Raw genomic sequence first — 17974 nt, forward strand, 5'->3', positions numbered from 1 at the left:
CCAACTTTGTTGAGATGAAAACGGAGAAGGTTGGCAGTGGTGGCAGCAGTGTTGGGCTGGTCCCTCTCACTCTGGAATCCACTCTCTTAAGTCTTTAATGCACTCTGGCTCTCCCCAAAATAACCCTCATGTGTTTCTGTTAGACTTGGAAGAAGTATTTTTTTACTTCTTTCTAGATTTTGAAACCAATTTGGTCCATCTTTGCAATATTAACAATGGTATTTTATGTTTCTCTACTTGAAGATCCACCAGTCTGAATTGAAAAATGAACAAGTATGAAAAGTAATGCACAATGTCACGGTGTTTCTTCAGGAAAAAAAACCTCAACCAATTAATTTGGAACACCTGCAGCACCAGCTGCTCTGAAAAAAAGACAACCTATGAGTCAAGCAGTAATTGTGGTAAAAATGCACTGCTTTAATAAATTTACTAATTTACTTCTGCTAACCTGGCTTAAATAAAGACAGCTTGTTCACGGATTTTCTCATGATCTAGTTACATTATGGAAAATCCTGATTAACAGGAACTTTTAGTGAGTATTTTCTTGGTGTGAAGTTAATAGAAAGGTAAAAATTTAATGTATAACTGTGCAAAATCAATTCCTATCTCCTTACAGGTAGAATAGGGCACCGTTCCTGCAGTCTTACTCAAGACAGTAGTGCAATCTCCTGTCTTGTATGAGGCAGAGTCCACATGCATACCAAGCAAACATCTCAAATTACTTTGTACTTCTTAACTGGAATAACAAGTAGCCCTCTGTATAGATGGACCTCTACAGATGTTGATAAACTACAATCTGGTGATTCAATTTTGCACAAAAGCTGTACTAATTTTACATTTATCCCATCTGAATGGCCTGAACTTTTACTATTAGAAAATAGTAAATTCAAATTTTTAACCTTTCCTCCAATCTTGAAATAACTGAGTGATCTTCTTTCCTCTTAGGCACAGGAACTCTATTTTGTCAGTGTATTTCATCTTCATTTACTTATTAAGCTGAACAACTAATTACAATCCCTGAGCAGACACACCATCGTATATTTTTCTAGTGTGCTTTCTGCACAAATAGAAAGCACAGAGGGGAAAAAAGTTTCTCAGGTTTTATTTCATTCATCTTCCAATTTGCTTGAAAGGATTTCAGAGGCACTCATGTATTTCTTGGAATAAGAACTCCATAAAGACTGATTCAGGTAGATTCTATGCAGGGATTCACTGAAGACAGTTGCCCATCCCTAACAGAAGTGGCTGTCTATGTATTACTGATTTAACAAGGACATAATTTGAAGCAGCCCCCATTGCAGCAATTATTTGAAAATACCCCCATTATATCCTTTTTTTTCTCCCCCTTCTCCAGTCTGCTGTTTGTGGAAAACATCTCCTTGCCTCCCTGCATGACAAAGCATCCCGAAATTATTTATGCTGTAAGTTTTGGAATATGAAAAGCTGATGAAGTCCAAGTGATCTTATTTCTTTTGGTCCTGTGGGAGATTTAAGAATAAGAAAAATTAGACTCAAGAAGAAGCAGTTTAAAAAAATGGAAAAAATCCAAGGTGAAATAGGCAAGAATGCAAAATCATGAAAGACCACATGCACCACTTATTAGTGCTCCAATGCTTTTTGAGTCCTGGACTTCGTCCAACTTTTGTATATATGCTGGCAGGCTTCACTACAAACTGTTCTTCACTTTTTGTTTTACTTGCATCATTCCTTATATCCAAATCACATATTCCTTTGCAGATTACACAAGAAAGAAAGAAAGAAAAAAACAACCGACGACTGAATTATGGGTGGGTAATGTTTCTGCTCTCCACATTAAATCTAGATTTTTTTTTCCCCTCCTCTGTTGCTAAATCAACAATGAGGCCTTAGCTTTTTTTCTGTGCTGCTGAACAGAAGCATACTGTTGCTGGATGTTATATTTCTTCTCTTCTAAAAGAAAAGACAGCCTGAGCATAATGAAGTAGTGACCTGAATGGAAGTTCATGTAACTCTTTCCCAATGCTTTTTTTAATTAATTCCATTTCTGTTTTAAAATTTCTTGACTTAAATTGGTTTACGAATTCCAAACGTTCATGTTTTTTAACTGCAGAAACATTGTTAAGTGACAAGAAAATTACCAGCCTATCATAGAGGTAAAATCATTTAATAGAGAAATGTGCTACCTGTCAAGCCAAGAACAAAGCATATTGACCTGAGCTCAGAAGGGCCTTGGTGAAAGGAGGAGAAACCATGCTGGGATAGAAGATCCTGCTGAATTCCTACAGAATGCATCAAGGAGGTTAAAGGCAGCCTAGCAAAGAACTGAATGAAAAGAAATTCTTCCAGTTTAAACAGAAGACAACTGAAGCTGTAACAACACACGAAGACAAAAGATTAGCATTATATGAAAAAAAAAACCCATAAATATCAGGGGCTATCTTACTATTGCAAATAATAGAAGAACTTTTAAATATAGACTTAACCTGAATTCTAGGACATTAATCATCAAGAACTAAGCCTCTCATGGCTGGTAAGAGTGTGAATCTGGGCAAGAAGATCAAGAGTAACTGTAACTTTATGTCAGGCTAACGCATGGAAAGCAAAAATCGGATAAATGACAATGTGTTAGGGTTCATTGGGTAGGCCAGGGCAAAGCACAGAAAAGTACTAATTTAAATGTAAGCAAACATCAGATAACCACCTGATTTGCAGGAACAAACTAAGGCCAAACAAGCTATCTCAGAGGGAACAAGGATAACAACAAAACCCCCAAGTTACCAACTACTTACTGATATTACTAATGACCATCACAATACTTTGTGATCTTTAATAACAAAGTATAAAGAAAAATAATTATGTAAGGAAACATGTAAGTAGAGAATAAGAGAAAAGGCTGCATGAAGTTACCAAGGAGAGATTTTTGAGAGGATAACCAGATAAATTTTTCCAAGACATGAATGTGAAGATCAAAGCCTCCTCCTTTCCCACCCCATCATGAATCTTTCATCCTTCAAACAAGGTTCAAATCCCATTTCCCTACATATAGGACACATGTTGCACTCTTTCTCCCATGCTTCCTGCCTTTTCATATGTCAAAAAGTCAGGAACTGACTTTTTCCAAGCTTTGGTGAAATAGGTCATCTCCATCCACTCAGAGACTCTAGTAAGTAGCTCAGAATCAGCTTATCATGCTATGATGGTCATTATTCAGTGAAGCATTTGATATGGCCGTTCACTGAAAATCTTCCTGGAGAAAAAGATGATTACAACTCCTACAACAGAAAGGAATAGGGTGAACATATGAACAAGTTTTAAAATGGAACTGGTAAATTTATTAAAACATTGGGATGATATGGCTGAATGTTCTAAGAAGACAAAGATCTGTGTAATCTAGGAAGCCCTTCTGAGTTCTGTCTTTGTGTGATCATCTCCAGATTTTGTCCTCAGAAGATGCTGAGGACATGTTTTACTTTTAAGAAGCTCAGCAGAACAGCTGCAGTTTTTCAACACTCAATTCAACGGACATAATTTTTGATCAGTGCTCATGGCCAGTATGAGACAACAGAACAGCTGTTTCTTTTCCTGTCTAAAACTTCCTACATTCCTCTAAGCATGTAACAACAATAAAGAAATCAGACAATAGGAATGAATGTAAAATACCAATGTAAAGATGACGTATTTTCAATATTTATTTTGAACCAGTTTCTCAACTGAATACTGGCCACACTGATACCTCTTCAAGACACTGTGTACTGTACATATTAACCAATGAGGCATCGTGAAAAAATTTATAGCTGATGATGCTTTTCATGTTGCACATAACAAGGTACTCTAGTAACTCAAATCTTCCTTTGCTTTCTCATGAATCTTGCTGCACTGTCACAAGGCTCCCAGAGCCATGTAACTCTAGCGTGCCTTGACTTCCCCAGCAAGACAGCAATGTGATACGCAGCACAAAACAAAGTACCTGGTTTGTGCAGAAACAGTATGTTTTTCCAACTGTCAAAACATTTAAAGACCATATGATTCGCATTTCAAGACTGATACAGGAAACACCATTAAGCTCATACTGTTTTCTACCAATACTGTGTTGTAGCACTAACACTGGTAAGTCTCTTCTGAGACTCAGTGAGTGTCATGTCATGTTCATGGCTTTGCTCTTTCAAAACAATACAGGAAGAAAATGTTTACATGGATAAAAAGGAGGTATAAGACAATCTAATTAGTTTTGAAAACTAATTGTCTTTTTCACAACAACTATTCTTCCCTCCCACCAAGTAGGACGTTAACTAACACCATTTCTACTGTACCTTACCTCAGAGCTGCTTGGGATTTCTGATCCTGCAGTTGAAATAGTTTCAGGTCCATTGCATTCTTCCCCTAAGGAACATTGAAAAAGAGATTCAAATAAATACATCCCTTTTTTAAAAATATTGTTGTATCTGAAAATGATGTGGACCTTGAAGGCATGGAATTATGAACAAGTAAAGGATGGAAAATAATACTCATAATACATAAAATCTTCAAGAATGCTTGAGAAAAAATGCTGCAAGACACAATATACTCAGTCTGTACTACCTTGGTGTAACCTTGCATTCACAGAAACGTATCTTTAACTGTGACAGAAAAAAAAAATCTGTTCTCATCACTTACCTTTCTTGCCTCAAATATCTGCTAGGTCTAAGAGGCTTTCAACTCAGAGTTTTGCTGCCTTAGTTATGCAAGTCCAATTACCTGTGGAAGTGTTTGCTAGAGATCAAATTAGGGTGTGTTTTTCTGCTAAGGAATCAATGATGCATAACCTCAAGATTACAAATACCCGTGTAAGGAAGGTATGACAACAGGATCAAGAATAGTAAAATGAACTTTATTACTTATCTTCTTGTTCAAAAAACAAACAAACAAAGCCTAAAAAAAACCCAGCTCCAAAACAACAACTGATAAAATAAACTAAACAAAAAAACCTGCCTGCATTTTAACAACAGTAGTGAATTCCAACATGACTTTCCCACAAATACAATCGTTTCACCAAAGACACTATTACTAAAATGTTAATGCTAAAGGGAAAATCCTATTCAGTACCTTCATAATCTTAAATTGGATCAAGACACTGGCTGGGTTTGTGCCTCTGAATTTACACTGTCACCAGTTTCCTATGGAGAACAACTCTGAGCCCATAAGCTAGGCTCCTGCTCCAAGAAGGTTTTTGTAAACAACCATCTCTGCTGATTAGGCAGACCAGTCTCTTCAATCAGGCAACTAAATCACTCCACTGGAAAAGGATAAGCAGTTTTGAAAATAGCTGATCAAAATCTAGACCGTGTCTAGAAATACCGAAAAATGGTGTCTCTCTCTTTCAGAAAAGAGGATTCATCTTACTTCTTTCTCCATTAAGGAAGCATTGATGAGTATAGCTTAGACTGGACAGACTTACACTGGACCACTGTCAAGACAACTACAGTTACATTATTTCTGCCAATAAAACAAGCCTGCTTTTCTTTTTGTAACCTGCAAATATTTGATGTCAAAATTGCATCCAGGCAGGATATAAAGTGGTTCTTCAAAAATACAATCATAAGCTACTTAAGTACAGCTTGAGAGCATTTTGTTTCCTACATTTTTTTTTCTCCTTCAAAGTTCACTTACAGAAAATGGTCTCTGCAATTTTTAACTATACATATGATATGATGAGAAACCAAGCAATGGTATGCAAAATACAACAAATACGTTTCTGAATGCCAAGACAGTTAACACTGTTGCATGCTATTCTGCTAAAGCAAACTATACCTGGAAAAGCTGTATTAGGAGATACAATCTGAACACCAGGGTAAAGAATGGGAGCATCCCTACTACGCTCTGCTACCTGTGCTGTCTAAAGCCCTGGGAGGCAGGTGGCTACTGCAGACTTGGCCAAAGGTACCAGCCCAGGAGCAGAAACCCAGATATTTTGTCACACAACTCTCCTATTCCAGGCCAGAAACAGGAAAACTCTATTTTCTACACTGCTGAGCGAACTTGAACAGATTCAATGGCCTATAACAGCCTTGGGGGGTGAGGGGGTGGTGGTTCTGGATTTTATCCTCTCTGTAATTGTGAAAGTCTAACCTCAGAACAAATGTAATTGAGAGTTCCACATTTTAAGCACTTTCCCAGTACCACAGCTGATTACTTATGCAACTTGTGGAAGGAAATCCTCTTGAAAAATCTGTTCCAGTGGAATAAACATGAATAACCCTAGGGCAGCAAGCAATAAAGTAAAAGTGAAAAGAGAACACAAAACATATATTAACTGAAAAGTGCAACATACTCAGTATGTCCACTCCTTGTAAAACATGTAATCAGATTCCTGAACATGAGCAGCACAAGCAATGCACACCCAAATCATGTAGGAAGGTGTAAAGAGGCCTCATCCCAAAACTGCACCAAGCACCGTGAGTCTAAATGCACAATTACATCTTAACCAGGAGAGCTGCCAACAGATAGCCAACAACTGACTTGCAAATCACCTTGCAAAAGGCCTGGCTCATATGTGATACCAGTGACTCACATAAACTGAAGTCTGATTTGCAAGGGGCTCCAAGCAGGAAAAAAAAAAAGCATAGAGGAAACAGAAAAAGGGAGGAAGGTAAAACACGGGTTAGTACAATACCTTCTGAATGTGACGGCTTGAACTTGGTGAGAATCGCAATGTCATCTTTGAAAGGAAAAAACACTTCAGTAAGAACCAGAAGTAAAATTCACTTTAACATGAACCCATTTCATAATTCTTCTCTATCCTTTACAATACAGCCACTATATAAAGCAAAAGAATAAGCCCTGGACACCAGACACTGTGACCTAGACAGAAAGCGTGGTGCAGGCTCCTCTTGGAACACCAACATTCACCTTTTTGTCCAGGCACCTTATTCAGCAACACAAACAAGGATGCCACTTTTCCTTATCAATGGCAGGGAGGACCATAACAGCTTCTACTAGTCAAGAAAATGCTTTTGAAATTCTTCATTAAATTACTGCTTCATATCTAAAAACGGGAGTAAAACAATAATATTCTGATAAAATTCCGTATTTAAGGATACGTCCTTGTTCTTCAACACTACATGCTTTTATGTATATAAACAGATCTAGAAATATCTGCACGCCAAAAACAACAAACAAGGACACTTACTAAATGAAGTGGCCCTTTATTATAAAATTTGTATAAATAGCAGAAACTCTTTGAAATATTTTTTGTTCAAAACTAACTCCAGTACAACTCCATGACTATTAAACCTCACTAAATTATTTTAGAAATGTAGCATTCTAGTATTTGTTCAAATCAATGGCCTTCATGGGAGTGCACATATCCTGCCCGAAAGAAATGCCTCTTTCCCAGTGTAACTGGTGTCTTCAACAGCCTTACAAATCTTCACACAGCTATTATGTGTAACTCCTTAAACACATGTGCCTTGGCAGTGCGCACGTTACTGTAAATAAGCAACCTTCCTATGGCCTATAATTCTGCGGTATGAGGCAACATATGCTGTCCCAAACTACACCCAACTGCAGGGCAACCGACTTAGAAACTTTTGGTATGCCACCCATAAGAATTACAGACCATTTCTACTTCAATTACAGACCCGAATGACGAGAACAACAGTAGCCCATAACACAAATGAACATTTGGCACTAAAGACTGAAGAATATAATCAAGATTGATTGAATCTCTTAAAATATAAGTAGTTTACTCACAAAACAGGTCCTTTCATTACTGTAATCTTATGATTTCTGTAACAAGCATAAAAAAATGGCTTCTTGTGCAATTAAACAATCAGAAATTCTACAATAATTCAAATTTGTTCACGGTGCCGAAATCACTTTGTTTTTCTTCATGGCAAAACTGATGAGTTAGGAAAAGGTAAAAGTACATGTGTTCAGCGCTATTGCAAAAAAGTAACAATGGCATTGTAAGTCAAGGCCTCCCACAGACTCTGTTTTCTGATAATAGCTGCAGGAACTGCAATTTCTCCGGGAGAAATGCAACCTGTCACAGGTCATGTCCTGGCCACAACAGTAGTGCCTCGACTAGGCAAGTAAAAGCCCAGGACAGACCTAACCACAGGACTTCTTACTCAACCGTTGGTGCACTTTGAAGAATGGTTTCAGCTTTGAAGAACGTTTTCAGCTTCCAGCACTCTCCTAGACGGAGAAGAAGCACACTCTGGAGGATACTGGAGTCTGGTCACCAAAACAGTATTATGGGGAAATATGCCTTGCTAGGGAGAGAAGGGATTTTAGCCATACAGGTGTGGCTGGACTGCGCCACTCACTTCCGAAAGCCAATGAAAAAATCCTTGGCTTTTATAATAACTAGCACAGTCACAGCCATGGATGCTCCAGCCCCTTTAACTGTACCTAACCTGCAATTTCCCTGGAAGATGACAATCCTTTTACTTCAGCACCCTCAGTAAGTCCAAGTCTGCTGGGAGATGGCAAAGAAAAAAACTTGGCTGATGATGCTGCACTTGAGGTACAGCTGGGCATGGTGCAGCTGGTGTGCAGATGCTGCTGTCTGGCACAGTTCACAGCAACTCTGCATCAGAAAACAGAGCAAGAGAAGGCTTTTACGTTTTCCTTTCTTCCAACTTCTATAACCCTGATTCATCTGCACCAAGTACAGCTCTTAACAGATTTGTTTATACCACTAAAAACATTTACATATGTAAATCGTGCTTCCAAAATCAGGTGGCAGATGAAGAGACATTTTTAGGGATCAAAATTTGTTTTGCTACCAAAACTAGAAAATCATCTGCATTTGCACATTTAAGACCTGTGATAGAGCAAAGGAAAAGCCACAGACAGGAATCTCATGCAGGTGTTGATAAGCTGCATTGTTTTGCAGCAGTAAGACAGTATTACTATTGATTCTGCTACTTCAGTATTGTTTCCAAAATTCTGCTTTCAATCATTTCCACAATTTTCTTAGACACAATAACAGCAGCCTTTTCAGCCAACAAAACCAAGCAAGGAGCTTTCAGACCATGGGCACTGCTCGACATATGTCTGACACACTGGCATATTAGTTTATACACATGCCTATCCCTAGAGCAAAGTTTTGATGGTCCAGGTAAAATGAAAACAAACAAACCAAGAAAAATCCTAACAAATCCTGAAACTTACACTGCAGTTGTTATGAAGTAGCTACTTTGTACTATGAAGAAAATTCCCAACATTCATCTTTAACATGCTATGAAAGAAAATGTTTTTCCTAGATGTCTTGAAGTTACCATCTTAATAAACCCCCTGACATTATTCGATGACCGGGCCTGGCCAACATGAAAGAGAAATGAGTCACTTCCTCCAAGTGAGCATCATAATGAATTGCAAGTGCTTCCATATATAAGGAAAGCAGCTTGACAATGACTTATCAACTAAACTTATGCACATACTGATCACATCCTCCAGAGCTGGATGGAGTTGCCACTGGGAACTGGAAACCCACTGAGCTGACTTGTAAGAAAGCAAGATAAGGTTACTACTCCAGCTGGTATTGTCTGAAGAGTAGTAACTGTGCTGCTGAGCCAAAGGTTCAATCCTAAGATGATGTCTGAAGTGGTGATGCATGCACTCACAGAGATGCTTCTAAAAATTCAAAACTATTTAACAATGAGAACATTCTCAGTGAATCCAAGAAAATCTATTGCAAATATTTTAAAAGAATCTTATTAGTCCCTTAAAAAGAAGAAGATTGTATTCAAGTATAGGCTGCTTCACTGACATATTCATTTTCTTCATGTGTCTTATTATTAAACAAGTACTTCCAGAGAAAAGGTATTTATCAACACATCAGAAGTAAAAGAATTTTACATAGGCATCAATACTTGGAAATCTGGTCCTAACAGTAAGAAAATCGCATTTAGCATTTGGAAAAAACACATAGTTCTAGTCCTAATCTCTAGTATAGTAACTGGGTATTTTAAATCAAAATGGGATGTTTACCTTCAGCTGCCTCCCTTTTAAAGAACCACAAAACCACCTCCCCTTTTGATTAAAAGCCACTGGGATAGCAAAAAAGGGAATACATTCAATAAAAAGAGAAGTTGTGCAAATCTGTTTTTAGCAAAAAAACCCACATAGTGTTGTAACAGAGAACTTGAATGGCATTTGAATGCAGTTCAGGTAATAACCATCACTATATTTTATGTACCAGCACAGGCAAGACTCAAAGCCTGCTGTGAGCATTCAGACCTCCCAGGTATCATTGTTCTGCAGAATGACACACATAAACTGATTAACAGGTTCAAATGCAGTTAAAAAAGAAAGCCCAGACTAGGAATAGATGGACCAAGTCAGGTATTTTTAAACTGCACAGCATTTACATGCATGCAAGTATGAGGGACTAGAATGCCAAATAAGTCTCAGCAGAACAGGATGGTAGGAACACCAGACTGCAGGAGCTCTGGCAAATCGTGAAGCACTAGGGCTGTGCTTGTTTGCCTTTAAGAGTATTTATATATTCGGGGCCGGATTTCATCAGCACTATCTGACTGCAGAGGCAAGCAAACAGCTCCAGCAATGGCCTTGCACATACGTGAAAGTGCCAGGTGCTCTTGCCTCTCCTTCAAGGTACAATGAAGAAAGAGGAACTGCAGGAATGTTTTTCATCACAGCCCAATGGAACCACCAGCACTTCAAGAAGTGTTAGGCACAAACTTGCTTTCCTAGTGTGTCCAGAGACACAATGAACACCTCACAGCATCATTCATTAATGCATTTCTCCAACTTCCACTGCAATCTCTGATGTAAACCCTTAGGCAACAGAGTCTCCAATTTCTTTCCACGTTTGCAATACACAAGCCTCCAAAACTAGTGGAGGGCCCAATGAACTATTCATTCTGTGCACACACATTACATTCCTACCCTTGTATGAGAGATCTTCTATAGATGTTGCAAATGAAAAGGGATACATAAACTAGGAAACTAATGATGCAAATATAGCAATATATATTTTTTTAAAATCATCTCAAGTTTACTGTCCTCTGGTGGTATTCCTCAGTTTCATGTTATCCAGACATTTAATTTCAAACCGCCAATTTAAATGGCAAATTTTTGCTCCTTCTGGTTCATTATGCTCTACCTCACTCAGTACTTTTCTGGTTATGCTTCCAATGAAATGCATCATTATAAATTTTGCTACTGTATTCACCAAGTATTTAATTTTCTCACATTACACAACATAAAAATATACCAGTAGAGGAAGATGTTTTATAAACAAATGCAAGACTTGTAAGACTTATAAGAATTGGCATTTTTGTCCAAATTACTTTAAAAATGATGGAACATCTTTGGAATTCCTATACTGATACCAAAGAGAAACTGCTCCTATCAATCAAGAAAATGATCAGGGCAATGGGCCCTGGCTTCCATTGCCTAAACTTTTTTTATGTAAGCACCAGTCAATTAACAGAATTGAAGTAGGCAAAGTGGTTTGAAGAACCAAGTGGCCTGAAATCCACATCTGCATGCCATTACTTGTTGGCATGGTGTATTTCTAGCACACTATAAATTGTGCAAACATAGACTTTCTGATTTCCTACCCAACAGTTAAGACAACTCCTTTGAATAACAAACCACAGGGCCCTTTCTAATTTAGGGCTAGTACAGCAAATGAAAGGACAACCATCTGCATCATGAGTCCTACCCACATGGTTTGTTGGGGTTCTGCTATCTTGCCAAAGGCCTCAAATTTCATATTTACCCTTTTGAGCCTAGTGAAGAAGTTGAGAATGCCTTGGGATTTCCAGTTAGAAGATTGCCCTTCATGCAAAGATATACTCACTTCCTAAAAAAATGTGTTTGGAACTTCACCATGTCTACTGGTCCTCACTGAGAGCCACTGGTGAATAAAGGCATGAACACCACAGTTTTAACAGCTCTAGGTTTCAATAAAAAACATATATCTATATAGTAAAATTCAAGTAAACAAATCCCAATAGACTCACCTCCTCCCCCACACAGTGTTTAATCTAACACAAAATGTTATAGTTGTTACAACAAAATACACAATGCTACACAATGTGTATCTACACACAAATTTTCATCTATAAATAATTTCTGACATGTTATTCAGCTTTAGCACACAGCAAATAACAGTAAATCCCTCCATAACTATTGTTATAACTGCAAGAACTCTCCCTAGCAATACAACACAAGAACCTTCCTTCCCCTTTCTGCATTTATACACATATGCACACAGAAAGCTATCACCAAATATAATAAAATTACTGCTAGATAAAAAATACAACCTGGTAATTACACTGCTCTTTGGTTCAATCCCCAGATCACAATAAAAACTAGTGCAAAAGTTCACTGCATTATTACCTCGCCTCTTAACATCTAATCACACTTTCACATTACCTATACCTTCCTGATGACATGTTTAGGTTAGGTGACTATTTGTCTCCTCCATGTGCATATACAACTCATTGGTTTAAAGATATAAAATATGAAGACATGGTATTTGGTTTCTTGGTGGTTTTGTTTGTTCGCTTGTTTGGGGTTTTTTTACAAATTATATGCCAACAGTTCACAAGCACAATTTTTGAAGGATATTTTCTTCAATGCCTTTTATCTTATCCTAGTATCTTATCCTTGTATCACAATAATTATTAAGTCTTTGTACATAAAGGTTAAAGTGTATTTCCATTTGATAATACAGTTATCAGTTTATTTCTGTAGGGAACACCTCAGAACAGCACAGCACACCAGACAATGCCTCAGCAGCAAACTGATAGAGAGGGAATCACTGAGAGAACATCACTCTGCCCTTCACCAGGAGATGCTAGTGGCTTTCTTGGTGTTTATTTGGCATTCACAATCTGGAATCTCTGCCCCCCGCTGAACCAAACCATTCCTCCAGGAACTATTGTGAGGGAGAGACAGCTGCAGAGCATTTTCTTTCATATTCTGAGTGAGAAGGTGAAATTGTTACAAAGAGACTAAAATGCTTTCACCTGTGATGGCAGGACCATCACTCACTTCAGCACCTGAGGGATCTTAGAGGTCTTTTTCAACCTTAACGATTCTATGAATCCAGCTGTTTTTCCCAGCTTCCCAAAATGTGGCCTGAATATCCCACATAATTGCTACTGGATTTAAATGGCATTTAAATCCTTCCTTTGCTATTCACTGAACTGCAGACAGTGAGTTTAATCTCATATGCAGGGTGCTCACCTAAAATGAAAATGCTGTCCAAGAGCAATTTTTTTTTTAAACTAACACAATCTTTGGAGAAAAATCCATATTTAACAGCTGCAGTGGAATGGGCTTGACATTTTCCTTTTTGCATTAAAAGCACCACAGCTATACAGTGATATGATACAAGTTGTTGAGATGAGTTCCCAAAAGCAGGTTTTCCTACTATAAACAGGGGTTTTCTGTTATAAAAAGGTTTAGCTTCCAATAAACAACCTGTATTTACACTGCGCCCCTGCAGTGACGCATGGCAGCCAGTAAAGAAATTCCACTCAGAAACCAGACATTGGTTGGGCTGAGAGAATATTTTCTCCCCTGCCTTTTATATTATGAACTACGTCTAAATTTCCTGGAGCTTTTATTTCCTTACCTAGGAATAAACTACCAAACAGCTTTCCTCTTAACAAACCCTTTGGTTTAAGCCTGTGGGAACACGATATCCCATTCAACGTTTCCACAAATAGATCAGAAATTACTACATGCACTGTGACAGTAATTAGAGACAGATCTGGTTTTGAACGGAGGCCTGTATTTTATGTTACTGGTATGAATTCTGATCAAATAAGTTCAGTATCATTTTATTAAATAACAGCAGGATTTGGCCCTGAATGCAAGATGCCAACACACTGGCACAAGCACTGTTGTGGCACAAGCACCATTGGCTTTCACCAATGTTTTTCCACCTTTTGCAGAGGGAAACAAGCAAGATGACAACCAACCTAAGTAAGCATTTCAATTAAGATCACTTAGAGCGTTTTGAGCGCAAACCAGGCTCCTGGAAGTTCTGGAAGAGGAGACATGCATATACAGGCAGCATACTTCAAAGCATGGCATGGAGCCAGCAGCAAACTTCCAGAAAACTGGCAGACTTGGGATATATCCCACAACACAGCTACTGCAGCCTTAACATGCTGGGGAAAAAAAAAGCTACTGAAAGTGAATGTAAACATAAATAATCCTAGCAATATATTACAGTCTTCTTCCTCTAATACTTACATTCCAATTGTGCAAGTTCAGTTTTCTTAGACTTTCATATTTCGGATAAATGACACACACCTTCCAACAGGAAGCAAAATCACACACACAAAATTGGAATTTTTTACCTCACACAGATGTAATTCAGCAGGAAGCCAGGATGCTTCCTTCAAGGTAAAAGTTTTGGCATACAAGCTCTAAACAGGCAAGTTCAACTTTCTGTTGCTGGTAGAGTTTTGCACCCCATAATCTGTTCCCCAGAATTCAAGTTTAATGAAAACCAGTAGTAAACCAGAAGGAAATACACACATACTATCCAAATACAAACATGTCTTTAAAGAAAACAAGTAACAGATGTTTTCTCTCCTGCCTTGTTCCTATTGACTTACACAGGCCCTTCCTGTACACATCAGACACCCAGAGCCTTAAGAAGCTTTTCCTAAAAGGCACAAAGCATATGTTTAGATGTAGAAGTCCTACTGGCAGTATATCTGTACCGTCAGTTTTTCTAGACAATAATTTAAGGAATTTTCTGGGGGCTTTTTAACCTTGAGAGACTTTTGGGCAACAAATTAACATAACTTTTAAAAAGCCTACTCACTTCACCCCATATTCAATTTGTTTCTCTTTAAGAAAAGTGGTTAATTAACAAAATTGAACTGAATTAGAATATGATTTTGTATGGAGAGTTATGTGCTACTATATGCCAAATCCTTCTTAACCATCCTTGAACACTGAAAACCCTCAAATCTCCTTATAGTCACGATTTAAGACTATAAAAAAACCCACAAAGCTCATGGGAAAACTGAATAATGTGGAATGAAGTTCACAAATCTGACTTCATAGAATCATTCCCTAAATAGGAATATTTTGTGTGTTCTGTAAATATTTTTTAGTCTCAAGCTACTTCAGAAGAATAACCCATGGAGAGAGCAGCTCAGTCCTAGCACTTTTCATCACTCCCAGGCAGTGGGATGGGCAATGACTCAGGCCTCTCACATCCCCTTTGGAACAGAATCGCTGGCCAAGAGGCTGTAATATCCATCTGCTCGGGTTCCTAAGGAGCCTGCCAGCTCCATCAGGCCTTTCCAGAGAGGGCAAACCTTCGTCTGACACTTGCTGTGAACGCCTGCCTCCCCACAGCTGGACACTCCTCCTTGCTGCCACTACAAAGAGCTTCTTTTGGATAATTTCACAGTCAATATTGCCATCATACCTCTCTGAAACAAGACTGACAAATATTTTGAAAATCATGATTTTCCGCTAGTGCTCGAGGTGTTTAAAATGGCACTATATATGTTTTTCTAAAAGAGACAGTGCAGTCAAGGAGTGTAAAGGAGAACAGATAACCCAAGAAGCCAACACTGGGACTTAGTGGTTCTTTCCTGCTTTAAGATTTTCACTTCTAGGACTGATGACAAGGCATTATTCCCAAAAAAAGAAATTTTTCTAGATCACCATTTTCCTTTTTTAAAAAAAAAACCTATACAGTCTCATTCTGAAAATATCAACATGCTCTCTTACTTCTGACTGTTGATTCACGTTGCCAGGTGAGGTGCTGATAAACACACACTTGCGTCATGTTATTTCACAAAATCCTAATAGGACCACATTTATTATAAGTAATGACATACCACACTGACATGAACTGGAAACTGTACCATGGCTACAGCTAAAAAGCAAGGCCTCGACACAAATCCGCTGGCTGCACATCCCCTGCCGCAGGGTCTATCCGAAGCTGACGGGTGCCAGCGCATCTGGGATGGGGCGAGGGGGAAGAAGGCTGCTCGCACCTTCCGAAGTGAGGTGACCCGGGCTGCTCGGAGCCTCCTTGTAAGGGAGCTCAGCTCCTGGGAGCCAGCGCCCCATCCCAGCTGGTGCTCCGAGGGAGGCTGAAAGTTTGCTGTCCGGCAGAGGGACCTTTGTATCTGCTCTGTCTCTTCAGATAAAAATCAAGCGGATTCTCTAGTTTTTGTTCTTGGCAGGGTGCTGATACGAGAACCTTCATTTTCTAGGTTCATTTGCGGATTACAAAGATCGAATCATAGCTCGATCACGCCCATGGAAAAGTGGTTTTGTTCTTCTCAAGTGAAAGCCGAAGGATTAAAGACTCGATGCGGGAGAGGTCAGGATTCACCCGAGATCAGCCCCATCTCACAGACGCCGGCCTACAGACCCTGGGGAGGAACCAGAGCCCCCCAGACCCCTCACACTACGCTCACCTCCATTCCTCGTCCCCCGGGGGACGAGGGCGGAACAGAACCACGATCCCCCCCCCGCCTCCCCGCGCTCTCCTACCGTCCGCCGACAGAGCCATCTCGATGAGGGTCTCATTTGCTTTTTTCCCCAAGCGGTTCATGGTGGCCGCCTTGCCGCTGCCGCTGCCGGGGAGCGGCCGAGGAGCGGAGCGGTGACTCAGGGCGGCGCGGCCGCCCCATGCATGCGCACTGCCCGCGGGGGCGGAGCGGCTCCGCGCCGGGCGGGGAGCGGCGGGAGCCGCCGCCGGGCGGGCGCGGAGCTCGGGGCCCGAGCGGGGCCGTGCCTCCGGGCGGAAGGGCGGCGGCGTGAGGGCTGTCCTGGCCTGAACAACCCCAAAAATTAGGCAGTGTGCCTGAGAGCAAGGTCTGTGATATGTGTGATATGGGTTCAGCTGTCCCGCCTGTGTCCCCTTCCAAGCTGCTTGTGCACCCCCAGGAGCAGAAGGCGCCTGGACGCAGCGCAAGCGTTTCTTGCTCAGCGGTGTCTAAAACAGCCCTCTGTTATCAACGCTGCTCTTATCACAAACCCAAAACTTAGACCCGTAAAAGTTGCTATGAAGAAATTTAACTCTTAACTCATGAAGCTCCGTTCACAGCTGCTGTCCCTGATCCTGGAGCTGCTACCATTGCCATGTCTAGCAGCCCTAGCTTCTTATTCCTTCTTTCAGTCATCTGAGACAGTTTCAAACAGTCTTTGTTCATTATATGTATGTGAAAAATGCATATTTTATGATGGGCTTTTGCGAATATTAAAATGAATATTATATGTGTAATGTTAGAAAGTTATGCTGTATTAATTTTTTTAAGTAGTGTGTTAAATATATTTATTTCTAGGTTATAACACAATGTTAAAATAGAAACTAGGCTATGTAAGATACTTTTTAACTAGCTCAAGAAAGAGATGAGATAATCAAGAAATTCTTCGCACTGAGATAACAGCAAAAGGACTCATAAAGAGTTACTGCCTCCTTATCAGAAAAGACAAACATTCTTCCACCTTCTCTCCCTCTTTATGGAACCACCAGGATTAAAGGGAAGAAGTTGACAAAAACCAGAAAACTTCTTAATTTGCAAGGAATTTATGCATCATGTATGAGATATATGAATATGCAACAGGTTACTGCTTTTAAGGGTTATTGCTTTGTTCACAAGGCATGTTTTTGGCAGCTTAGTGTCCAAAAATATCTGGACTTCCGTAATTCTTTGCTTTTTATTGTCTTGTAATTGTCCTAACTCTAAATTTTTATTACTCTAATTGTATTACTATTTTTATAACCATTTTATTATTATTAAACTTTTAAAAATTCTAAAAACAAGTGATTGGCATTTTTCACCATTTATTTAATACATTTTTTGTTCATTAACATAAGCTCAGGCCTTCTTTCAAAGGAACTTTTTGTATATTCATCTTCTACTACCTGAGTAACCGTTTTACACACCAAACTGACAGGGAGTTTTGTTACTTCGGCAACTGTAACACAACAGCGCTTTCATGACCAATAAGAAGTAATGGAATTCTTAATAAAAAGTTA

At 39.3% G+C, this 17974-nt stretch overlaps 1 protein-coding gene across 10 annotated transcripts in view; it reads right to left on the reverse strand.

The window, feature by feature from the left end:
- LOC128809601 (anoctamin-5-like) overlaps window positions 1-16671 on the reverse strand; it is a 58593-nt gene extending 41922 nt beyond the window's left edge. For 5 of the 10 annotated variants that reach the window (XM_053981700.1, XM_053981703.1, XM_053981707.1 and 2 more), the window contains exons 1-3: window positions 16483-16671; window positions 6629-6673; window positions 4295-4359 (exon numbers count right to left, since the gene is read on the reverse strand). In XM_053981700.1, coding sequence (XP_053837675.1) covers window positions 4295-4359; window positions 6629-6673; window positions 16483-16543 — 171 coding nt within the window. In that variant the 5' untranslated portion in view covers window positions 16544-16671. The remainder of the gene's footprint in view (window positions 1-4294; window positions 4360-6628; window positions 6674-16482) is intronic. The other 5 variants (XM_053981701.1, XM_053981699.1, XM_053981702.1 and 2 more) reach the window with 4 other exon arrangements.
- Between the last annotated feature and the right edge of the window lie 1303 nt (window positions 16672-17974).

This window comes from Vidua macroura, chromosome 6 (assembly GCF_024509145.1).
Source record: "Vidua macroura isolate BioBank_ID:100142 chromosome 6, ASM2450914v1, whole genome shotgun sequence".
NCBI classification, from domain to species: domain Eukaryota; kingdom Metazoa; phylum Chordata; class Aves; order Passeriformes; family Viduidae; genus Vidua; species Vidua macroura.